We start from the raw sequence: 22,919 nt of genomic DNA, 5'->3' as shown, positions 1-22,919 counted from the left end.
ACCACCAGGCCACCCATGGCAGCCCTAGTGCCGTGACTGCACCAAGATTTTTTCAAGTCACCTTGACCCCCGTCGAGCTAATTGCAAGCCCCGAGTCTCCCAAGAAAATTGAGAAGACAAGAAAAAAAAATTTCTTACCTTGGAGCGGCGTGACGACTAAGCAAGCAACGAAAGACGATCCTTTGCACGGGCAAGATGTAGAAGATTGCTAGAGGAGGGGGACCAATTATCGTCTAAGCTATCTCTCTCTTGTAGGGTAGAATAAATTGCTCTTCAAAGTTGATTTAATAATCCACTTAAGGTGGACTTAAATAGGCTTTGAGAGAAATTTATTTCCCTTTCCTAGAAGGATCTAATTTCTTATTAAAGAGGGAATGTACATAAAAATAGGAACTAGTCCTAAGTTTCCTAAAAGCAAGAAATCTCTACACATGTTGCCCATTTCTGCGAGCAGCCCAACAGGTGTGGGGGCATTTATGGAGCCAAAAATAATCACAATGTAACACATGGATCTTTGGATAAAAAGAACAAGAATACTTTTGAGGCACATCGGGATTCTTACACGCGAGCATCGGGCAATGATCCCTCAACCAAGTCAAAAGTGCCCAAAATAGGTAACAATTCAAAACCTATTTCATCCATCCTCGTCAAATCCTTTCCATAAGGTAACTCCAAAATCTTTCCCTTTTTATTATACTAATTAGTTAATCAATTAGGCAATTATTCTATTAATTGGCTAATTAATTAGTTAATTATTCAATTATACCTAATTAAACACAAATCAAGAACCTAGTCCACAAAGAGAGCCAAGTGGTCGGTCCTCTCTCACCTAAGGAGGCTGGCCACACCCCTATAAAAGCCCTCTCATTCTCTCCAAAATCCAATTCCAATTCCAATTCTCTTGCTAAATTCTCAAAATTCTCCAAACATTTTCTCCTCAAAATTCTAACTTTGGCATTGGAGGTTCTTCGGCCAAAGCCCCCCCTTCATCGTGAGCGCGTGAGGCTCTTGGCCTTGACCTAATGTGTTATTTGTTTTGTAGGTGCAATTTTATCAAAGATCAAGGAAGAAAAAATTTGCATCCATAACTGACAAACAAAACCCATGCTAAAACTAAGTTCTGATACCACTTGTTGTACTTTTATGCGTAATTAGAAGCGAGTTCCAACAAAGTGCCAAGTTTAATGTTGTAGGCGAAAGCGAAGAATTTCAACCTTTAGATTTTATAAGCGAAAGAATTCAATGATGTTGAGGCTCCCAAGTGTTTTCCCTCTACCAATATCTACACGAATGAATCTCTGATTCGTGAATCAGGAAGACGGCGATATGCTAATATCTTCTCCTCAGGTGATGCGGCAGCAAAGGGAGTGGGTGTTGTGGTTTATTTTTCAATATCTCTGAATTGAAAAACCTAATTCCCTTTTATCTAATTTCTCCTTGCGAATTTTGAATTGTATTCTCACATTAGGTGTAAAGACTCCCTAGGCTTATATAGAGAACAATTCTATAAACCAGTAGGATTACAAATTAATCCTCCACCACACATATGTACCGCAAGCCCTTGGAGACCTTTAATTGGGCTTGCCGCACCTCCTTTGTCACTGGGCTTTCGCCCGGTTCACTATTATTTTATTTATTTAATTAATTTGATATTTTCTTCAGGATGGACTTCCTTTTTTTATTTTAGTTCAAATAACTAACAATAGTAAGCCCAAACAATTTATATCAAATTTAGTATTCACCAATGTTACCATTCGATATTATTCTATTGTGTGTGACCTTGTAGATTCCAACTAAAGCTAGCAGTGGCTAATTTGATTAATCTAATTTTACATAATTAGAAACCATTCTAATTCAACCTTGTAGGAATATTCACAAACTGAATAGTAACATCTAGCAATGGCCTACGGCTACCAAGATTAGTTAGGATATGTTTGAATTCATACAACACATATTTTGAACCTAAGTTATGGTTACAATGAAATTCAGTTCCTCTGTCTACTATATTCAGATCATATATTTTAGAGCATGAAACTATTATCAAACTATGTAAGACTTCTAGAGATAGATCGTTAAGGGCTACATGATTATTTACCTTCATGATTTCCTAAAAGGTGACAAATTCCTTGTTCTACATTCATATATCTCCGCATTAATGCACATGATCTCAAACCTTTCACTATAAGGCTCCACGAGCTTCAAGGTGAGGCCAAAGATCATATTCATGAACACAAGATCACTAATGATGTCTCAGGTCTAAGAACTAGTTGCATCCATTACCCAAAAATGTTGTATGATTGGCAAGTAGATAATCTTTCATTCGTACACTTCTATGGTTGGTCAATGTTTAGTGAACTTGATCTCATAAATGATTACCTTTATGCTATTTCATGTCATTACGTGCTTACTATGAGACGCACTACTGAATATGATATAAAATCAACCTTTATGGGTGATCAATATTGCATTCAATCACCCTATGGCTAGGAACATAATTTAGAACTTAAGATCTGTAGGGTACATATCTCAAGATTAAAACTTCTTCGCGATCCCGTCTCTACAATTTAACGTAATTCTTTGACTCATCCTAATCAATAACGAACTTCCTAATCCCCTATTAGGTTATGTGCTCGATTAACGGATGTTCTCACTTGCCTTCGTCATCAATGACTTGACATTGGGTTGCCACAAATAACCAATTACATGTTGCCAAGTCAATTGCTTTTCGAGCATATTCCAACAGCTTCCACCTTTGATTGATCGCCCAAAACTCTTAAAATTCTTCTTCTCTGCTTCTGTCATTGTTCAATCGATTGCCACTTCCAGATTTGTATTCAACACTCTAATTTTATGTTATAAATCACAACACTAGGGTATCCTAGTTAGTGATTGCAGTAAAGTCTCAATTAACAAACACTAAAATATAGACCAAATGGACTCATTGTAGAGTATTCTTGTTTCCTTAAATGCTTGCATATGCATTGGAGGTGAAAAAGTGATTTTGAGAAAAAATGACGTAAACGGTAGCTTGGGCTGTATCTTTTGTGGGTCCATGGTCAGGCGGCTATGACGTTTGTCCACCCACTAATTGTGTTGAAATCGTCTAATTAATTAGAGCCCTTGTTTTAGGTGGGGAAACAAATTTAGTTTTGATACATGGAAAGTTGGGGCATTCAAACTTTCAACTTCTTTTTGACATAGCTAAAGGTATATTCTAAGAATAAATATGAAAAACATAAGAGTATTATTTTCAATTTTGCAGTCCTAAAAGAATACACAATGATTTCAAGTGTGTTACACGGTTTAATATGCATAAACTTGCATATATTTTCTCACAACACAAAGTATCACGCCTAATTTAATTAAAGTGGTGAGGTAATGAATTTAGATTAAGATAGATGTAGTCTTCAATTTTTTATCAAGGTAGAAATAAAAAGAGTTACACGGATTTTTTTTATTTTTTATTTTTACATTAGCATTCTATGTATCTTTAAGGAGGAAAGTAACCTAAATAAAGCTTACCATATATATGTTAAATACTTTAGTAAAATTTGATTCAAGTTTCATTTTTTCTGGCATTGAGTTCCTCTTCATCATCTTCGATCTTCCTTTCTGGACTTTAGCTTCCAATATACATTATACGTGTAGTGGCGGAACAAGACTTCCATTAACATATAATACTTTGCGTCATGAGTTTTATTTTTCCCCAAATTTGACATTTCTTTCCCTTCCAAATGCCTTGGACAGCCACCGTATCTCAACCATTTCATTATGGAAACATTTTTCAATGCAACATAAAACATGGGAGAATTGCAGTTGGACTTCTCTTTTTGACCTTTCGGGGGAGCTGCATGTATAGAATATAATACAAAATCTGACTATAATTCAACTATTTATTTAGGGACAGGATGTCTCAATGATTGGAGATGAATTTCGTATCCGTATTTCACATGACACGTTTTGAGTTCGATTCATGGTAATATCGCATGATGGTGGTTAGGAAGAGATTAAAATGTCTCTATGAGTTTTCTCGACCTCCAGAACAGTGGATTGTCGTGGCGAAGTAACCGGCTTGTCCATTTAAAAAAAAAAAGAGACATTGCTACTTGTTTAAAAGTCTTAATTAAAGTTGTTACAGAACATTCAAATATGTAAGAATATTTTAACAGGAGCAGCGTTTATGGGCACAATTGTTATCAGATCATATATATACACAAAATTTACTTCACAAACAACAACAAAAGTAACGTATAGGCAGTGGCGAAGCCAGGATTTCTTGAGGGGAGGGGCGAACTTAAAAGAATGCAAGGTTAAAGAAAAATGACAACAACTAAATCTTTTTATCTAGTAATGTCTTCCATAATTAATCAATACAAACAAATTACAATTTGGAGATAATGTCTACGAATTGCTTCACGATAATTAGGTGGATAATCAATCATTCGACGTCTATGTGCAGGATCTGCAAGAAGATTAGCCAATATTTCATCCAACTCAGTGACCTCACTTTGTTGTGACCTACTTGAAATATTTGAAGGATGACTTCTTAGAATATTTGAAGGAGAAGGATGACTACTCAGAATATTTGAAAGATATAGTAGTAAAACGAGTGTGGGTTTAACATAGTGGATATAGTAGTAAAACAAACATAAGGATATATAGTGGTACGCATAACAGGACTACGTCCACTGCCGTCTCTTTAATATATTACACGAGTTTTGATAACTCATTGGAATGACTTTATGAAATACGTCAAGTTTACTCTCATACGTGGCACACATGATAATTTCGCACGACAAACAAACTATGTTATGGATATTTTCATGTTGCAACAACTAGGAAATTACAATGATCAAATTTGATACAACTGAAAATATATTAAACAAAATTAAAATTTTGGCTTTAATGCTATGTATTGTTCAATCATACGAGTGTTTTCACTATTAAATTTGCTTTTCACAAATACTTAGATCTTATATTTTGATTCTCAACTGTTTATTTTCCGTATTATTCAATTATACGTATTATTTATATAAAAAAATCCAACTACAAGAACCATAAACTCGTGATTTATCATATTTGGGGAAAATAGGGCTTCTATTTGATTGGACCATTTCGAACAATTTATCCCCAACAGGCCCAATTGAATCGGGGGTTACCCAGTGGAGTTTTAGACTTGGGTCTGTAGCAACTTACCCGGTTGCAGAGAAGCATCGAAAATCCGAAACGAAGAAGAAGGTGGTGTTTCGTACGGAGCACCGGAGCAAAGGAAACAATCAAACATGGGAGAGGTAGTAGAAGCCGTATCGGAGCACCGGAACTCGTTCGCAGCTCCAATTGTATTCGTAATCGTCGTCGCATTCCAGAGGAGATGAACCAGTGAGGTTTCCGGCGAGGGGAGTGGCGAACCCAGCTTTCTAGTGGTGTTTTCCGGCGAGGGGAGTGGCGGCCGCCACTCCTCGCCCCCACGTGGCTTCGCCACTGCGTATAGGTCTACAACACTGATTTTACATTCGTTAGACACCCTTTAATTTTTTTTTTTCATTAATAAATCAATAAAAGTGTAGTTTTTTATTAATGGGAGTCGAGAAATAAAAATTCGGACCTCTTTCAGCATTGAAAAAATAAGTATGTTGTTGAGAAGTTTTTTTCATTTTTTTCATTTTTTTTAAGCAACAATGATGACACACCCCGTCCCGAAGGAGGGCATGTTGGTTACGTCACTCTCATGTGACGGCCAGCATGCCCTCCTTCGGGATGGATTGTGACATCCCACATTGCCTAGGGGAGTGATCCTTAAATATATATTCCCATCCCTACCTAGCACGAGGCCTTTTGGGAGCTCACTGGCTTCGGGTTCCATCGGAACTTCGAAGTTAAGCGAGAAGGAGGCTAGAGCACTCCTAGGATGGGTGACCCACTGGGAAGTTGCTCGTGAGTTCCCAAAAACAAAACCGTGAGGGCGTGGTCGAGGCCCAAAGCGGACAATATCGTGCTACGGTAGGTCGAGATGTGACAATTGGTATCAGAGCCTAACCCTGGCCGTGGTGTGCCGACGAGGACGTCGGGCCCCTAAGGGGGGTGGATTGTGACATCCCATATCGCCTAGGGGAGTGATATTTAAATGTATATTCCCATCCCTCATGTGACATAACCAGCATGCCCTCATTCGGGACGGGGTGTGTCAAATGACATTCATTAAAAAAAAACGCAAAAGACACAAATCTTAACATAATTGCAAAAACAACTCAGAAGAGCTAAATTAAATTGGACGAACTTTGCATAATCAGCTAAAGAAACTTATAGCATCACCCGTACATGAGTGCACTTAGGCCAAAATCACCGAAACCCTGAATTAAACCATAACTCTAAATCATAATTCCTACCACGAATTGAAGTTGCGGTGCCATAGAACCCTTCACATCTAGACAAAAAGGGACTAACATAGGCGGATTTGGGGAAGAATTAGGGGGCGTTTGTTTGCTCTCACTAACTGTCACTAGACTAGATTGGACTAATTATTAGTCCAATCCAGTGTTTGTTATCATGCAGACTCGCCTACACTAAAGGATTCACTAAGAGGTCTTAGTGAGGCCCCCAAAAAAACTACGGGATTGCTAGTCCCGTCTCCCTCTTCTGCAAGCAGAGTCGTGCGAACCCCCCCCCACATCTTTTCGTCACTTTGTCTGCTAGAAAACTCACCTTCATCTCTCTAAAACAGAATTCAGAAGTCACAGAAGATATTCCATTGAAAACTGACCTTCATATCTCTACAAAAACCAAGAACGGAAAAAAAGGGAAAATAATTCACTTCTTGCGCAATTAGCAGAGAAAGCAAGAAGAAAGAAAATAAGGGAATCCACAGTTCTCTGCCCACTCCCAACACCTCATCACGCTTAGTTCAAGAACCAAGTCATATATGGGTTCAACCACGACCTCAATGGAGATAGAGAGGTTGGGGATTTTAAGTGAATTTTTAGGGTGGGGGATGAGATGGGTTTGTGGGAAGAGGAGGGGAGGAAGATTGAGGATTTTAGTTGCATCGTTGGTGAGGCAAATGGAGAGACTCTCTGCCATCACTTTGGTTGCATCGCTTGTTTAGAGAGAGACGGTGAGAGGGAGAGAAAAGGCCGGTGGGTGGGAGGGACAAAAATGGGGAAAAAGCGAAAGGGGGATGGAGAGGCGGAAGGTTACTGGGATTGGAGAGATGATTCTAGAAAAAAAAAAGGAAAAAGATAAAGTAAAAATAAAATATTAATTAATATATATTAATTTAATATAAAATATTTTAATATTGCAATCCTGCTTCTTAGTCCGACATTGTACCAAACGCTTCACTAAGCTAGTCCAGCTTAGTTTAATCTAAGCCAGTCCAGCTTAGTCCCTGAAGCTAGTCCAGTTCGAGATAGTCCGGTGCAACAAACGCACCCTTAGTCTCCGGTAATTGCGTATAAGAGTTGCATATTAGTAACTAAGAGTTGTCGTCTGGTAAAGAAGGCCACAAGCACATGCGAAAATCACAACATTCTTCAAATTGAGAGTAAAAATAAAGTTAAGAGGAAGTGTTTTTGAGGAAGGATTGGAATGAAGGATGCAAGGTGCAAGAGGTAGTTGGGTATTGAAATCTTAGAGAAATTATTAGGTAGTATTGTACTATCATGAGAAATTTTTCATTGTGACGGGAACACAAGTGCTATATCACGTGTTTTAATAAAAGTGGTGTGAAATTTTATTTTTTAAGTTATTAACTTTTTAGCACACATATCCCACTATTTATATAATGACACGTAGTGTACTAACCGGTATAAAAAATCTTTTCGGCTTATTTCTTCGTGGGTCAGTGTACAAAACCGTCGTTTCATGTTACTAGATTTGTTGGGTTTGTGGTGGTGTGAATATTGACAACAGAATGGGCTTATGGTGTTTGGCGCTGCTTGCTGGCAGGTAGAGAAGATGGAGAGATTTTTTAATGAAACCGGTGCACAAGATGGCATACCATGTGTTACAATATAAATAGTGAGATATGTGTGTTAAAAAGTTAATAACTTAAAAAATAAAATTTCTCATCTTTTATATAAAAACGTAGTGTACCATCCATATTCTGATCACAATGAAAAATTTCTTGAGAAGATTGGAGTTGCAAAGAGAACTCATGGCGCCTAGAAGGGAGGGATTTGGTGAATTTTAAAATCTCATGAAAACCATGGCAAGTGTTTGGGTTAAAACTTAAACTTTGGGCTCAGAAGGGAGTTGGCCCAAAAAGAGGAGAAAAGCCCAAAGCATAGCCCAAGCCCAGAAGGCAGAAAAGGCTTTTCCTGACTAAGTGCAGATCATTTGCACCACTTGCTCACCTACCCAAGGGCCAAGTGGTATAGACCAGCCAGCTAATCAGCCCAAAAGTACTTTATAGTGGCAGTACAAGTAAATAGCTGATGAGTCACTATCTTTCAAACTGCATTCGGGCAAGATTATTGCTATAGGAGGCCAAGCCAAAGTGTCTATAAAAGGAGAAAGAGAAATCAGAGTTAAGGACACTTAAACAAACCAACGAATACAAGCACAAACTCTGCTCAAAGCCAGATTTGCCTTCAAAATGAAGCTGTAGTCAGCCCAAGCCTTCATCCCTTTCAGGATAAACCCTTTGTAATAGCTCTGCTACCCTGTTCAACTCTTGCTGTAGTATCGATTTCTTTCTGTAAACTCACCTCGCAACCCCTTTTCTAAGCTTTCAAACCTCCTGATAAACCACAAAGATAGGAAGTTGCAAGACGATCAGCCTTGCCCGACAAGGTTAAACCTTGCCCGACCCTTTTTGTTTCTGTCTTTTCATTCATTAGCCTAGCAATATGTTGTATACTACAAGTTGTATCCAAGTTATTTCTAGTAATATGGCTATTAAAGACTCTCTCAGCGCTTGAATCCAGTTTGAATATGTCTTCACAGTTCAAGCCAGATCTAAGTTCTAAGCCCTCGGGCATGTAAGATTTGATCATTCAAAAAGTCCTTGGCCTCAAGGCATACAAAAGAACCTAATGTGGACTTAACCCATCCACGACAAGCTTTGATAACAAGAAGTCCGAAGTTACTTGAGGCGCAAGTAATCGACCTGTCACTTAGTTTTATTTCTATTATATTATGATTACCATAGAACGTTCGAGTACAGAATGAATTCTGATGGGAAGCCTCAAGGCCTATTCAAGGCCCTACAAAGGCACCTATTTGGATTCATCATGTTCCTCGGGCAAGAACATTGAGTATAGAAGGAGTTCTGATGGGAAGCTTCAAGGCCTATCTAAGGCCCTACAAAGGCACCTATTTGGATTCATTCTGCTCTTCGGGCTCAGGTAATCAGAAGTATAATGGTTATAAGACTCATATAACCAAGAAAATGAACCTTATGTATTCGAGTACTAAGTTAGTTATTAACAGGAAGCCTCAAGGCCTACACCTAAGGCCCCACAAAGGCACCTGTCAATAACTAACATAGTCTCTCGAATATATATAATTAAAACTCAACATCCGTTTTACATCTGCCATATTGAAGATGGCAGTGGCACGCCTGAGCACTTAAAAGTTAATCTTGATCGTGAGCCTCAAGGCCTACTCCTAAGGCCCCACAAAGGCACCTTTCAAAGTTAACTCTATCATTCTCTTTCAGCCTTGCCCGACAAGCCTTGCCCGACATGCTTTGCCCGACAAGCCCGCCAGTAAAGCAAAAGCCCGACAGAAAGCATCAACCGGCGTCGACCTCTCGGGGAGCTGTGTACTCGTCGGCTAGGAAGCATCCCCGACGGAAATTCCTGCCACGAATAGCAAGTAGTGCGGTGCCAGTCAACGGGGTTGGAGCCTTGGAAGGAAAAGAAAGGGAAAGTCGACAACCACGGCAACCAATATCAGGTTAGAGCCGTGAAGGCTGAGGATAGTATTGTACTACTCATCTGTTTGGTGGATTCTGCAGCTGTGGCTTTTCTCTAGATTATCGTTCAATTCTTTTTATTATATATTTTCTTAGGAAAAATAATAAAAACACACAAGCCTTTCACATATTTATGTTTAATCTTTTAATTGTTTAATTTGATTTATTCAATATGATGCTCACAAATTAAGAATTTTTTAAGAATTTTTTTTTAAATGTGTGAAAAATCACCTACCTTCCCTCAACTACAAGTTTTGCACAAGTCTAGGCCTTTTTTTTTCAGTCAACATGTTCTAGGCCCTTTTGGGGGGAACCTTCACAAATACAACAAAAATTTGATAGAACCTCCAAAATTGCCTTCAAGCCACCAACCACCAACCACCAAACAAATATTAAACAAACTCGTCAATTAACCCAACCTCCAAGAAAAGTTAGTGTGTTGAAACTCATGATAGGAATGTTACACTTATTATCTATTTGTTCATCTTAATTTTACATCATCTTTCTCTCTAACTTCATAACCCGTCAACCCATGTAGATCTTATCTCTGTTAGAGAGATGATACAAATATATGATAAAAGTAGCATTTTTGCATGACACATAGATCCACCCAGCACTCTACATATATAAACTCTACACTAATAATTGTATCAAAGAATCGTCAGCAACGACGTGTATCAAATAAATTTTCGAAGTGAAGGAAAAAAAACGCCACCATTTTTTGGGGTCTTCTTCTAAAATCTACTTTCATGTAATTTAATAAGGAATTCTCTATGGACTGGCAAATCCCATGAATGACTTCTAGTTGATTCCATTGAAACTGGATAACTACCTGAGAAATTTTGTAGCCACAGAAGAAATTTTATTTGAAAGTCTTGATTGCGAAAGGCTTCATTATTTGAAAGTCTTTACGCATCATACTACAGGCTGATGCGTATAAATATGGAAGCAACTGTTCCTGTTCCCCATAGGCTCCAAGTGCAGCTCGAAGCTAAAAATGGAGAAGTTTCCCACCCCAATATTATTTTACAGTTTCCTTATTGCCTTGGTATTGCTGAATTCTCGCCATGCAACATCTGAAGAAGTTGGTATAAATTATTTGTAATATCTTTATTATATATGCTCAATATTTCCACTATTAGAATCGAAGTAGAGACTATTGTTCTCTTAAAGAGTTTCGTTAAACTTTCTTTAATTTGGGTAGTTAATTGCATTTTCTAAATTAAAATAGGATATTGCTTTCAGCCATTTTTAAACAGTTTTTCTAGTTATATATATATCAACATGCATATTAAATATACATGGTTAAGAATGACAACGGCTCCAATTGAATTTTTGATTTCCTGGTAAATTTTCTGTTTAAGGTAGTCCATGTTCATCAATGTTACGCACTCTTATCCTTATTAAATAATGTCATATGGTCCCTCCTACAATTTTTTATGGGATTTTGTAAATTACTTCTCATTTTTGTTAATATTCTTGATGATGCAGAAGATCAGAGGGAGTTTAACTATGAGGAAGACAGTGAGAAGGGACCGGTTCGATGGGGAGAGATACGCCAAGAATGGAGCATGTGCAGCAAGGGATCGATGCAGTCTCCGATTGATCTGCTAGATGACAGAGTCGAACTAGTGTCACATTTGGGGATACTTAAGAGCAACTACAGGCCTTGCAATGCCACTCTTAAGAATAGGGGGCATGATATGATGGTAAGATAAAAACTGGAGATCAAATTTGAAAAATTCTCCTAACACAATTAGTATTACCTTACACTTCAAAATACCAAGAAAGGTGCACGTAAAGTTGCGGTTGTTGAGGTTTAATTTTCCATTAAGTCTATGAGGAAAAAGTATTCTTACGAATATTAATCGCTTGTTCGATGATTTGTCAATGCAGTTGAAATGGGAAGCTGATCCAGGATTTATACTATTAAACGGAACTTTGTATAAACTGAAACAATGCCACTGGCACGCGTCTTCAGAACACACCATCAATGGCAAGAGGTTTGATTTAGAGGTGCATTTGGTTCATGAGAGCGCAACTGGAAATATTGCTGTGACTGGAATTCTTTATAGGATTGGAGCTCCTGATCCATTTTTGTCATCGGTAAAATATTTAAAACCCTCACTTGGAGTGACCCTACTTTATACTGACTACATTTCCAACACCATCGCTCGCATAAATATAACTCAAATATTGCATGATTAGGGTCTCACATGGATCCTCCTATGTGAGAGATATGGTCGGTAAATGTGGTCAAAATTATGTACTTTCATTCTTCTCTCTTATGCTTGCTGTACTTATTATTACTTTTTGTGTTTAGATCATGGATTATTTAGCAGACGTCTCTGATACCACTGAAGACGAAGAAGTGGTTGGTATGGTTGATCCAAGGCAAATGAAAACAAGCAGCACAAAGTATTACAGATATATTGGCTCACTCACAACTCCTCCATGCACACAAAATGTTATCTGGACCATTGCTCGAGAGGTTCTTTTCTCTTATTTTATAAACCCTTAAATTTGATAATATGTTCTGGTGTCTACAAAGTTTCTGTTCGTTCTAAATCTCACTTAAGTTTTAACTCATCAGGTGAGCACTGTCTCAGAAGAACAAGTGAAATCACTCCGAGTAGCTGTTCATGATGTAAGTTCAATCATGAAACTATTTCAAAATTTCATGTAAAAAAAAATAAAAAAATAATGCATAAACATTGAAAATTCGATGTTATTTTGATTACATGTACTTGTGTTGAAAATCTTGCAGGACTCAGACACTAATGCAAGACCAGTACAACCCAGAAACAGGCGGATAGTGCAACTTTATAGACAAACAGTAGAGGAAAAGAATTGAATCTAGCTAGAATTATATAGCTTTAAAGTATCACCACCTTTCACTTACGGCAGGTCTTGAAACCTGGAGGAGGAGGAGGAGTTATGCAGGGTCTAGTCTAAATAAAGGAGTTGTAATCACTAGGATTACTCTATATGTATGTTTATATTGTACACCATTTTCCCATTTATTCTCTAAGTAAAGGGTTTTCCCTTTTTTTAGTTGGGGGCTTGGACCATGTTGTATTAATTTTTTTCATACATCTAGTATAATTATTTAATGTACGGTATTCAATTCGTTGAATAAAGGGCTTTACAGATTTATATTCAATATCAACATCTTTAATTTGCAACCAATCCTGCAATAGCCTTCATGAACTACTCCTCAACAACAAATTAGTCACACATGTCCGCACTTCAGTCCTAACACATGAACAACTCATATTGAGTAATGAGAAAACAAGTGTCGATTGGGTCGATCATGTGAATAACATGCTCTTCCAAAATCATATAGTCTTACATAAGACTTCACTTTGGTGGGATTCATATATTCTCGATATCAGAAAGAACATGGGAAGCTGGAAAACCTTCTAGTAGAACAGCTGGTCTAGGAAATATTTGGAATTTAGTATCAAACGCACGATAATGCATCGAAAATGTTTAAAATAAGTTTCTTCAGAGAATATGTAAATATGTGATGTGAGCAGTGACCTAATGGAATCTGACCATTCACATAAGCACAGTGTAATTCCAATTTTTTCCATGCTTAATTTCTGTTAGGGATGTGCTATCTACACACCCTATTTTACTTCTCACACACTCATTGATGATTTATATCCGTTGATCTTTTTCAATTCATCCAATCCGACGGCCGAAAATTAAAAAGATGTGTGAGAAGTAAAATAGAATGTGTGGATATCACGCCCCCTTTCTGTTATTCCCACTTTAATCCTGCTTTCTATATATTTCATCATTTTCCATTCCATCGCTCTCTCCGTTTTTTTTTCCTTCTCCCGCTCTCCTTCCCTTGCTCTCCTCTGCGCGGCTCCGCGCAGTTACGGGTTCGATGCCGAAGTCCGGCGAGTTGTTTCCGGCCAAATGGCAACTAACCGACCTCGCCGTCACCACCTATCGTCTCACCTTCGTATCAGGAGCCAAAACTACTTGTTGTATGCCTTGGATTGGGACGACAGCAGCTTGCGGTTGCCGATGAGTGTTCTCCGTCGGGGGCAGAGGCTTGGATTGCTGATGTGATTTGGATTTTGATTCTCAACTATGTTTTGAATTTGAAATGGGTTTTGATTTCTGGAATTGGCTTTCGATTTGATATGCAATTGTGGAATTGTGAGTTGGTTTTTCATTTGATCTCTGCAAGTCTGCAATGGTGGGGAATTGGCTTTCGAGAAAGAAAGAGATTTCTAGTGGAAAAAAAAAACAGAACAAGAGAGAATTGATGATAGAATTTTAATAGATATTGATGAAATAATATAATATTATAATTTGTTAATTATCTACTTCTTAGTTTGATATTGTACCAAACACTTCACTAAGGTTATCTCTAACCGAAAGCTGGCTAGATGACTCGTTTTAACCCTTTGGCCCTCCAAGAAATTAATATTTTAATGTACAATGCATGACCATATTTCTTACTATGTCCAACTGAGGGTCAAAGGGTCATAGAGCTCATTTTAGCCCTATAGCAAAAAACCGTCTCCAACCGAGGGTCAAAGGTCATAACCAAACATAATTTATTATTTAAATTTAAAAACTACAACAACTTAAATTTAAAACTACGACTTAAATTTAATATCTAAAATCATCATTATCTTCATCATCCGCCATTGTAGGAGTATAGTCGGAGGTAAACAACTGTTGACACACCCTGATCCTAGAATCAAGGTGTGCTGGCCGTTACGTGAACGTGACGTAACCAAAAGTGCAATGCGGAAGCAAAAGATAAGAGAAATACGAAGGAATAAAAACCAACTACTAGCAATAATATCCAACTAGCATGTTAGAGTAAGTTTAAGTGTGAAACACACATATTCAGAGTATAAGTACTAGGTGCAGTCAAGTAGGACCATAACTAAATTACAACACCCGAAGGTGAGTCCTACATTTATGTAGTCTGTCAGTACGCCGTGGGAATCCTCGTGGGCCACCAACGCTACTAACTAGAACCTGGAGGGGCACAAAACAAAATTGAGTAGGTCAGTAAAACAAAGCTTTTCGAAAACATTTCAATTTAGCAACATTTCTAACCCCTCGCTGTAAAACCTGTATACTTTCCCAGAAAATAACATAATATGCATATAATTCTTCAAATGTCTCAAATCACCAATCTTTATCAAAAACCAGAAAGTATGTCATGCTATAAACGTCAATAACAGAATAAGGATGCAACATTATAACAGGTGAAATAAGGAATCAACCGGAGACCCTGCAGTTGGTCCTGTACGGTTAATTCTATAGCTCAATATCTAATCCAACCGGAGTCACCAACGGTGACCTGTACGGCACTACTCTGTACATAAATTGGAACTACCTGAAGTAGTCTGTACGACAAGAATGGTGTAACAATACGCTCTAGTGCTTCTCTCATCAACAACTGTATAATAATCTAAAGTCACCTACAAGTCGGAACCACCTCTCATGGTCTGTACGACATGTCGGAACCCTCTAATGGTCTGTACGACATGCACCTACTTGAATCCAAGGTGAGCGTGTGGTGTGGGGTGAATAATATAAGCACTAACACCAGGGGTGCAGGTTATGAGCTCTCAACGCAATTCACATCATCAATAAACCATATGAATAACATAAAACTCACCTGATACTCACCTGTGCGTCCACAACACCATTTCACATATATGCATCAAATACTAATTCACATATTTCATATAATATTCATGCATGGCATTTTAAAACATACTTTTATTTAAATTCGATTTCTGGGAAAAAAAAAATCAATAGTATATAGGTAAATACAGAAAAATACTGCCCACTCACTGGTAAGTCGAAGGGTCGTAACCCCCGTGACGTCCTTGAATACACTCGTCCTCGGGATAGGTATCACCTATATGCGAAACAACTATAAAAACGTTATTTTAAAGCACATAACCAACAATACGTAATAACTTCTCATACGATGCTCAATTTGGGTATATGAATATACTATAGTGACCTACTCGACGTCACAGACGTCGAGGTATTTTTAGAATAATTTTTGAACTTGCCACGCGCCCCCACGTGCCGGGATAGGCACGGGTCTACGAGTCCCCACGCGCGTCATCTCCTTCCTCCAGACGCCGGAAAAACTCGCTGGCGCCGGAAACTGGGCAGACTTGTAATCGTCATTTTCTCGCTCGATTCTCAACCATTTTCCATGAAATTTTCACCAAAACTTCACAAATTACGAGAGGAAGAAGGCTATACCTTTAAAAACTTCCAAATCATTCGAAATCACGTCGGGAAATTTCACCAAAACCGGCCACCTTCGAACCTTGTGATCCCGAAGTCCAAAACCTTCAAACGAACGTCCCCGAGCTTCGTGAAAACCTCCTAAAGCTCACTGTGAGCTTGGATTGTCCTAAAAACCAACCATTACAAAGTTCGTGAACAATACTCAAATCGGACCTCGAGATTTCAACGTGAAAACGAAAGATTTCTTACCTGAAATGGGTATGGGTGAGTTCGTAGGGTCCTCACGAGCACAATGGTGCCTTCAAAACCTTCGATCCGTGCTTGGAGGCTCGATGGTGAGTGTGTCCGTACGAAATGGAAGAAGAGAAAGAGAATGAAAGTCCAAGAGAGAAAGAGAGTGAGACACGGGAGAAAGAAGAGAATGTTTGTGTGGTCCAATTGAAACCAATCAATCTCAACCCATAATTTTCTAACTTCCAATTGGGTCCAAATTTTAGGGAAAAAAAAACATAATTGGATCCACAACCTTGTTTCAATTTGAAATGCTCAGCCAAAACTCAAGGGCAATTCCGTCAATTCACATCCACGATACTAAATTTTCGGGACGGGCTGTGACAACTGTCGCCGGATCATAATTTTTTTTTCCTTATCAAAATAGGTCTTACTCATTGGAGTGTAATTCGAAGTGTTCCCTTCCATATTCATATCATCCATCTCTTCTTGTATTTGTTTCGCCCGTTTTTTATGCCTATGGTTCATTTCTTCCGCGACAAAGGCATTTTGCTCTGCCATTAATTGCAATGAGGCTGCCATTTCCTATTGAGCGGCGTAATCACCCATTGCCTTGCCCTTTTAGTTCAACCTTTGGGCCTTGTTTCGTCCCATAGCCCTAGGTATGTAACCTTCACCCGAAGACGAATTTTCTACCCTTATTTGTTGAATGGTAGGAGATCCATATCTACAGCTGAGGATGTAGTTCCGAACACCGGCGTAGGACCTAGTCTATGTTGAGATGGATCTTCAAATAATACCCACCATTTACAAATTTCCCAACAACCGTGAAACTGAAAGGGTTTTGAGCTGCCCTCCATATACAATTCCTTCGCTTGGCGTACCTAAAAAATATAATTACAAAAATTAAAGGAAATTAACTTATGAAATTAAATGTAATATAATTAAATATAATTACAAAAAATCAAAGGAAATTAATTTATGAAATTAAATGTAATATAATTAAATATTTAAAATAAATTATGAAAACACCTACTTCATCACAGTAATTAGTGCCGTTTTCATGTCTACTTGCGGTTGCTAATAGTACTTGATGCCATTTGTTCAAACTTGGCTGAAGATATTTCTTCCATCTTTAAGAACAACTCTCGTGGTTTCAGGTATTTGGTGGAGTGGTGCATTCGTAGAACTTTAAGTATTTTTTGGACACACGAGACCAAATACCTTCACTTGTTTGAGAACTCCCCCTCACACTATCTTTCAACACCCATCTATAAGCCCTGCAAAGAGCTTCATCTTCTTTTCGGGTCCAAGCCCTACCTTTCATTGCAGATGAGGTCATTTGAAAATTATTGCAAAAATTGAAAGAAATATTATTGGAAGAGGTAAGAAAATATGAGAATTGAAATGATGTAGGAATGGTGAAAAATTTGTGACGAATGGTGTAGGAATGACTTAGGTATTTATAGGAAAAAATGAGAATTTAAAAAAAAAAAATTTGGCCCAAAAAAAAAGAAAAAAAATTAAAAAATTAACGGTGATTTACGTTAGCTAGTTATTGCTAGCTGGCGTCACACTAACGTCAACTAACCGTTGGGGTTTGAATGGGAGCTCGGTTGGCTGGCTGCTTTGGGTCGGCCGGTTGGCCTTTTAGCCTTTTTTTGTCTAGTGGGACCCACGAGCCCTTTAGCTTGGCTCTCGATTGGAGACGATTTTCGAACTATTTTTTGGCCCTCTGGACCATTCGGTTAGAGATAGCCTAAGTCAGTCCAATTAGAATTAGTTCGGTGCAACGCACCCTAATGGTTTAACCCTACCACTAGAGGGAGGTCATTGAATTTCTTTACCCTTAAGGGACATTTATTTTTGCATAATTTGCTCCGCAAAACGTGTAATCAATTGCATGATTAACATTCGCCTTGGTAATAGTTATTTGAGGTTGTACAAATTGGAATTGTTGTGAGTAGGCTCGAATTTAGCCAAAATTGGGTAATAACCGTGATCTCTAACACTATGTTTGGATGAAGGAAATAAACTTGAAATTTTGGTAAAAGTCAAAATTTATAAATTGACATACATAAATTCTCTTGTTTGGATTCATAAACATAGAAATTTAGAATTTCCGCGTGGAAAAAAAAACTTGGAATTTGGGACCTCCAATTCCCAAGTTCAAATTTCATGTAAATATGTGTCATTTCCCAATTTTTATGATTGAGAGTTAAAAAATAACAAATTCCGTATTAAATTCGGTATTCAATTCCATTGTTCTTTTAGGTTAACCAAACAAGAAAATTTACAAATTCTAGAAAATAAAATCTTGTCATTTCAATTTCCGTCATTTTGAAATTCCTTGGTAATCTTAAATTTCTTCATCCAAACATAGTGTAAGCTTCTTCCTCTTTTCAATTTCTATTAATTTAGCTCCCAATTGAGCATTTTCTGTAATTTTTGTTTTCTGTGTTTTGTTTGGTTGCTGAGAAAATGTGAAGCGAAGGAAAGTCTTGAATCATTTTCTGTAATTTTGGTTTTCTGTGTTTTCTTTTTTTGCTGTTTTGGGTTGTACTGCAGAGTTCCATGTATTTATAGAGGACGTGATTACTTCGTTTACGCTAAACATTATGAGATTTAGTGTTTAATGTTTTGCACAATTGGGTATACTTTCTCTGAAATTAAATGGAGATTTGTCCTTGGAAATGTTTACAAAACTACACTTATGTGCAAAACCAAATCCAATCTGAAGGATGTAAGCTTATAACGTAACGTAACCAAGATTTTTTTCTTCTGGGTTTTTCTAACCAAACCTTCTCCCAAGGTGTGATTATAGCAAGGTATATTCTCAGCTTTTTGTAAGGAACAAATGCTGAGACCATTTGCATTACAGATTTCTGACATTGCTTTCGAAAAAAGAAACTTTAAATGGAAGATTGTTATCATATTATACCTTGAATCTGTTGTACAATATGAAATTTACTAATGTAACCTTGCACTAAACATTTGTGGTGAATGAGTTTAGTGCGTACAAGAAATGAAATCTCAAGGTATGATCGGCGGGCAACTTGGAAATATAGCCATTTTAGAGATCATCTGTGGGAATATAACCTACATTTTTCATTTATTATAAAACTAACCAAAATTGAAGTTAAAAAGTCTTATTGCCCTCAGTTTAAAACCTTCCCTGCTTCCAGAATCGTGGTGTTTCTTTTCTAAATCTTCGTCCCCGTTGTTTTTTTTTTTCTTAAACAAAATTTCCTCCACAAAACGCTCCAAACTAGTGTTGAATAAAATATAAACAGTCCAAACACGGCAAATATAGAAAAAGTAAAAAAATGTAATCTCATCACTTGTCTGCCTTAGAGACGTTTGCAGCAACTTGTCCTCTGAGACCACCAGTCCACCTAGCAGCAATGAAACCAACCTTCTTCCCAGGAGAAGCGTTACGCCATACTATTGTAGCTGATCCAATATGTGGTGATTACCTCCTCCGTGAGGATGCTCGACTGGGTTCATAGCCACACCACGAATAAGTTTTCAGAAAACTCTTGTTAGTTTTGACTATTTCTTCATCTAGTATTGCAGTTACTGCTTGGCGGGATCACTTGGTTCAATCACATTTGGGTAAAGAGAAGTTTGGTGGTGGTGTTTCAATGGAGATGAGGAGTGTAAAGACAGCACAGGAGTGTTAAGAGAAGGTTAAGGGTAATTATGTCTGTTTAATTGTAATTTTGGTTAGTTTTATAATTTTAGAAAATGTAGGTTATATTTCAATAAGTGATTGCAAAAATGGCTATATTTCCAAATATCCCATGATCGGCTAGAACTTCTGAACGGTGTTAAAGTTCCAAATAATTTGTAAACAGAACTTTCTACAAATTATTTATTTCTCATGTTTTGTAAAAATAAAAATAAAAATAGTTTAATATAATGTAATTAATTTGTTCAACATGCTAATGAATGTAACCTTTTGAATTTTATAAATCTAACTTCTATAACCTCTGTTTTTTAATGGTATACATTTTCAAAATATTTTAAATACCTGCAACATCTTGCAGACACTTTTACGAATTATAAACTAAAACATGAACAAAAAATTAATGATGCAGAAAAGTAACTTCCATAAACTAAAACATATGATCAATGTAGAAAACCTATTCAACGAGTATGTATGTATGTATGTATGTATGTATGTATGTATGTATAGGTGAGTTTAATTAGAAGCACGAGAAAGCATATATCAAGCTAGTTAATTACATATTTTAGACCATTACATTACTTGATGAACAATTTTTATACCCTGATCGGTAACGAACGTGGTTCTTCATTATTGATCAAGTTCTCGATCATACCATTCTTGCGAGCACTTTCATGATGTCATCGATGGATGGCCGATGGAGAGGATCGTCCTCCACACAGGCCTTCGCTAAAACAGCTAAGCATAAGGCCTCTGCAAGAGGATAATCCTCCAACTGTGGATCCATGAAGCTCCTAAGTTGTTCGAGGAAACCGCCTTCGCTAGCACCCCCTCCCAAAAATTTGATGGACTCTTTAAACGACTTCCCATCAATGTCCTCTCTTGCTGAGATGAGCTCAAGCAAAACAACTCCAAATGCAAAAATATCCACCTTCTCAGAAGCTGATCGGTGTAGAAGGTACTCTGGTGCAACCCATCCTTTGTCATTTCCTTCCGAAAATCCCTCAGCCGATATGGTTCCAATGTTCGAAAGCTTTGCCCTCCAATTTGCTGTCACAAAAATGTTTCTAGTGTTTATGCCTAGGTGAGCACAAGAAGGGAAAGTACAACAGTGTAAGTAGTGTAGTCCAGTTGCAATATCGAAAGCTATTTGTGTTCGCCAATGCCACTTGATAGGACTAGATGGACTAGACAAGCAGCCCCTCAAGCAGCCATTGCTCGGAAACTCGAAAACTAGATAAGACCATGACATGTGATTTTCGCCGTAAGAAACCGCCTCTAAGTTCAAGATGTTGATGTGGTTGATCTTCGAATGCACGTCAATAACATGGCTCGTGTCCTCAAATCTCATCTGCTTGATCATCACTTCAACATTATTTATTATTCCCCTGTACGCTTGAGAACCAATCTTGTTTTCTTCATTGAAATCCCTTGTTGCTCTCCTCAGCTCTTCTATGCTATAATTGAACAACGAGTACTTCAATCCAGCAAGAATATCAGGCGATAAACATGATGAAATCGGAGAGCTTCTGCCTGTCTGACCGGATTTAAACGGGCTTCTGACAGTTGAACATGAAATTGGAGAGCTTAAAGCAGTAAAGGACATGATCTTCTCTCTCTTCCATTTCCTTAAGGCCCTTCTATACAAAATTACAAATGCAATTAGAGCTGCCAGTAGCAGAGAAAACCCAACAACAGACCCGGCTACATACAATTTCTTGATCAGTTTCGCATTTCTATTAGATTTTTCCACAGCAATTGTGGGAAGAAGAGTAGGAGCTGGAGGGGGAGAATATTGGATGTTGAAGTTTAACTCCGGAGCTGCTCTCAAGGGAACTAAAACAGTCGTATTCGGAAACACAGTTTCGTCAGTTGCTAAATGATTCACTGATAAAAATTCTTCAGGAGAGATGCCAAACTTCTGGCTCAAGATGACTGGCCTGTCGCCTTCTATGAGAGGGTAGGTCACAAGGTACTTCACTCCACTACTGCTAGCTAACTTATCAGGACAAGCACATCTTAGAGGCACAAGAAGCTCAGTGCCAACCACAAGCTTGTTTTCTTGGGACATATTTTCCTCCTTGAGTGTAAACGACTTGAGCAAGCCTTCGAAAACCCCACAAGCAACCTCGGAGTATGACGTGTTTTGCAAAACCGTGTAGCTGAAACTTGCCTGAAAATATTGACCTGAGCAAGAACATTTAATGGGAATAATAACTTCCCTACCTGGTTTCAGTTCCTCAGAAGGAGATGTGAGATTGTTGAGTCCAAGCAGTTGATCAGAATCCATTCGAAACAAGTCCGAGACATTCGAAACAGTTTGAAAATTCGGGTTGGCTCTGTAGACCAAGAATGTTTGGCAAGAATTTTGGAACATATTGCAAATGTATCTTGAGCCTGAATTGCTAGCCTCAACACCACAATCAGATTGGTCATAGAACTGCTGAGCATAGCTTGAACTTAGGGAAACCAAGATTAGAAGGCAGAGGTAAACCATGGTTTTCTGATATCGGAAATTGTAAATTTAATTCTGTTAGGTGGTTTAAGAAAAGGAGAGGAAGAATTGATTTGGTTGAGATGGGATTGGTTAATTAATTAGTTGATTGCTGATGAGAGAGCTAGCAATGAATGATGGCTATTTGTGTTTTAATATTTGCATGTCCGGCCAATATGCAAGGTGAAAAGCATAGTCAACGTACAATTAAGGAAAAAAATAACCAGTAAATGCCACTAATGGCCGGCTAGAATAGCGATGATCAGATGGGAACACCTTGACTTGTTTTTTTCTCTGTGTTTTTTGCAATCAAAGATCCTCTAATAGTTGTAGTT

General features: G+C 37.9%; 2 protein-coding genes across 2 annotated transcripts; one reads left to right on the top strand and one right to left on the bottom strand.

Moving 5' to 3' along the window:
• Positions 1–10,766: 10,766 nt before the first annotated feature.
• On the top strand, positions 10,767–13,073 carry LOC126590700 (alpha carbonic anhydrase 7-like). The gene is made up of 6 exons (XM_050256195.1): positions 10,767–11,004; positions 11,408–11,625; positions 11,813–12,022; positions 12,240–12,407; positions 12,510–12,563; positions 12,684–13,073. Exons 1-6 carry the CDS (start codon positions 10,914–10,916, stop codon positions 12,768–12,770), a joined length of 828 nt encoding a protein of 275 aa, XP_050112152.1. The 5' UTR covers positions 10,767–10,913; the 3' UTR covers positions 12,771–13,073.
• Positions 13,074–20,605: 7,532 nt separating this feature from the next.
• On the bottom strand, positions 20,606–22,802 carry LOC126590948 (lysM domain receptor-like kinase 4). Its single transcript, XM_050256469.1, has one exon. It carries the CDS (start codon positions 22,585–22,587, stop codon positions 20,740–20,742), a length of 1,848 nt encoding a protein of 615 aa, XP_050112426.1. The 5' UTR covers positions 22,588–22,802; the 3' UTR covers positions 20,606–20,739.
• Between the last annotated feature and the right edge of the window lie 117 nt (positions 22,803–22,919).

The sequence above is a fragment of the Malus sylvestris genome, chromosome 11 (assembly GCF_916048215.2).
Source record: "Malus sylvestris chromosome 11, drMalSylv7.2, whole genome shotgun sequence".
NCBI classification, from domain to species: Eukaryota; Viridiplantae; Streptophyta; class Magnoliopsida; order Rosales; family Rosaceae; genus Malus; species Malus sylvestris.
This window is presented reverse-complemented; position numbering and strand designations above follow the sequence as displayed.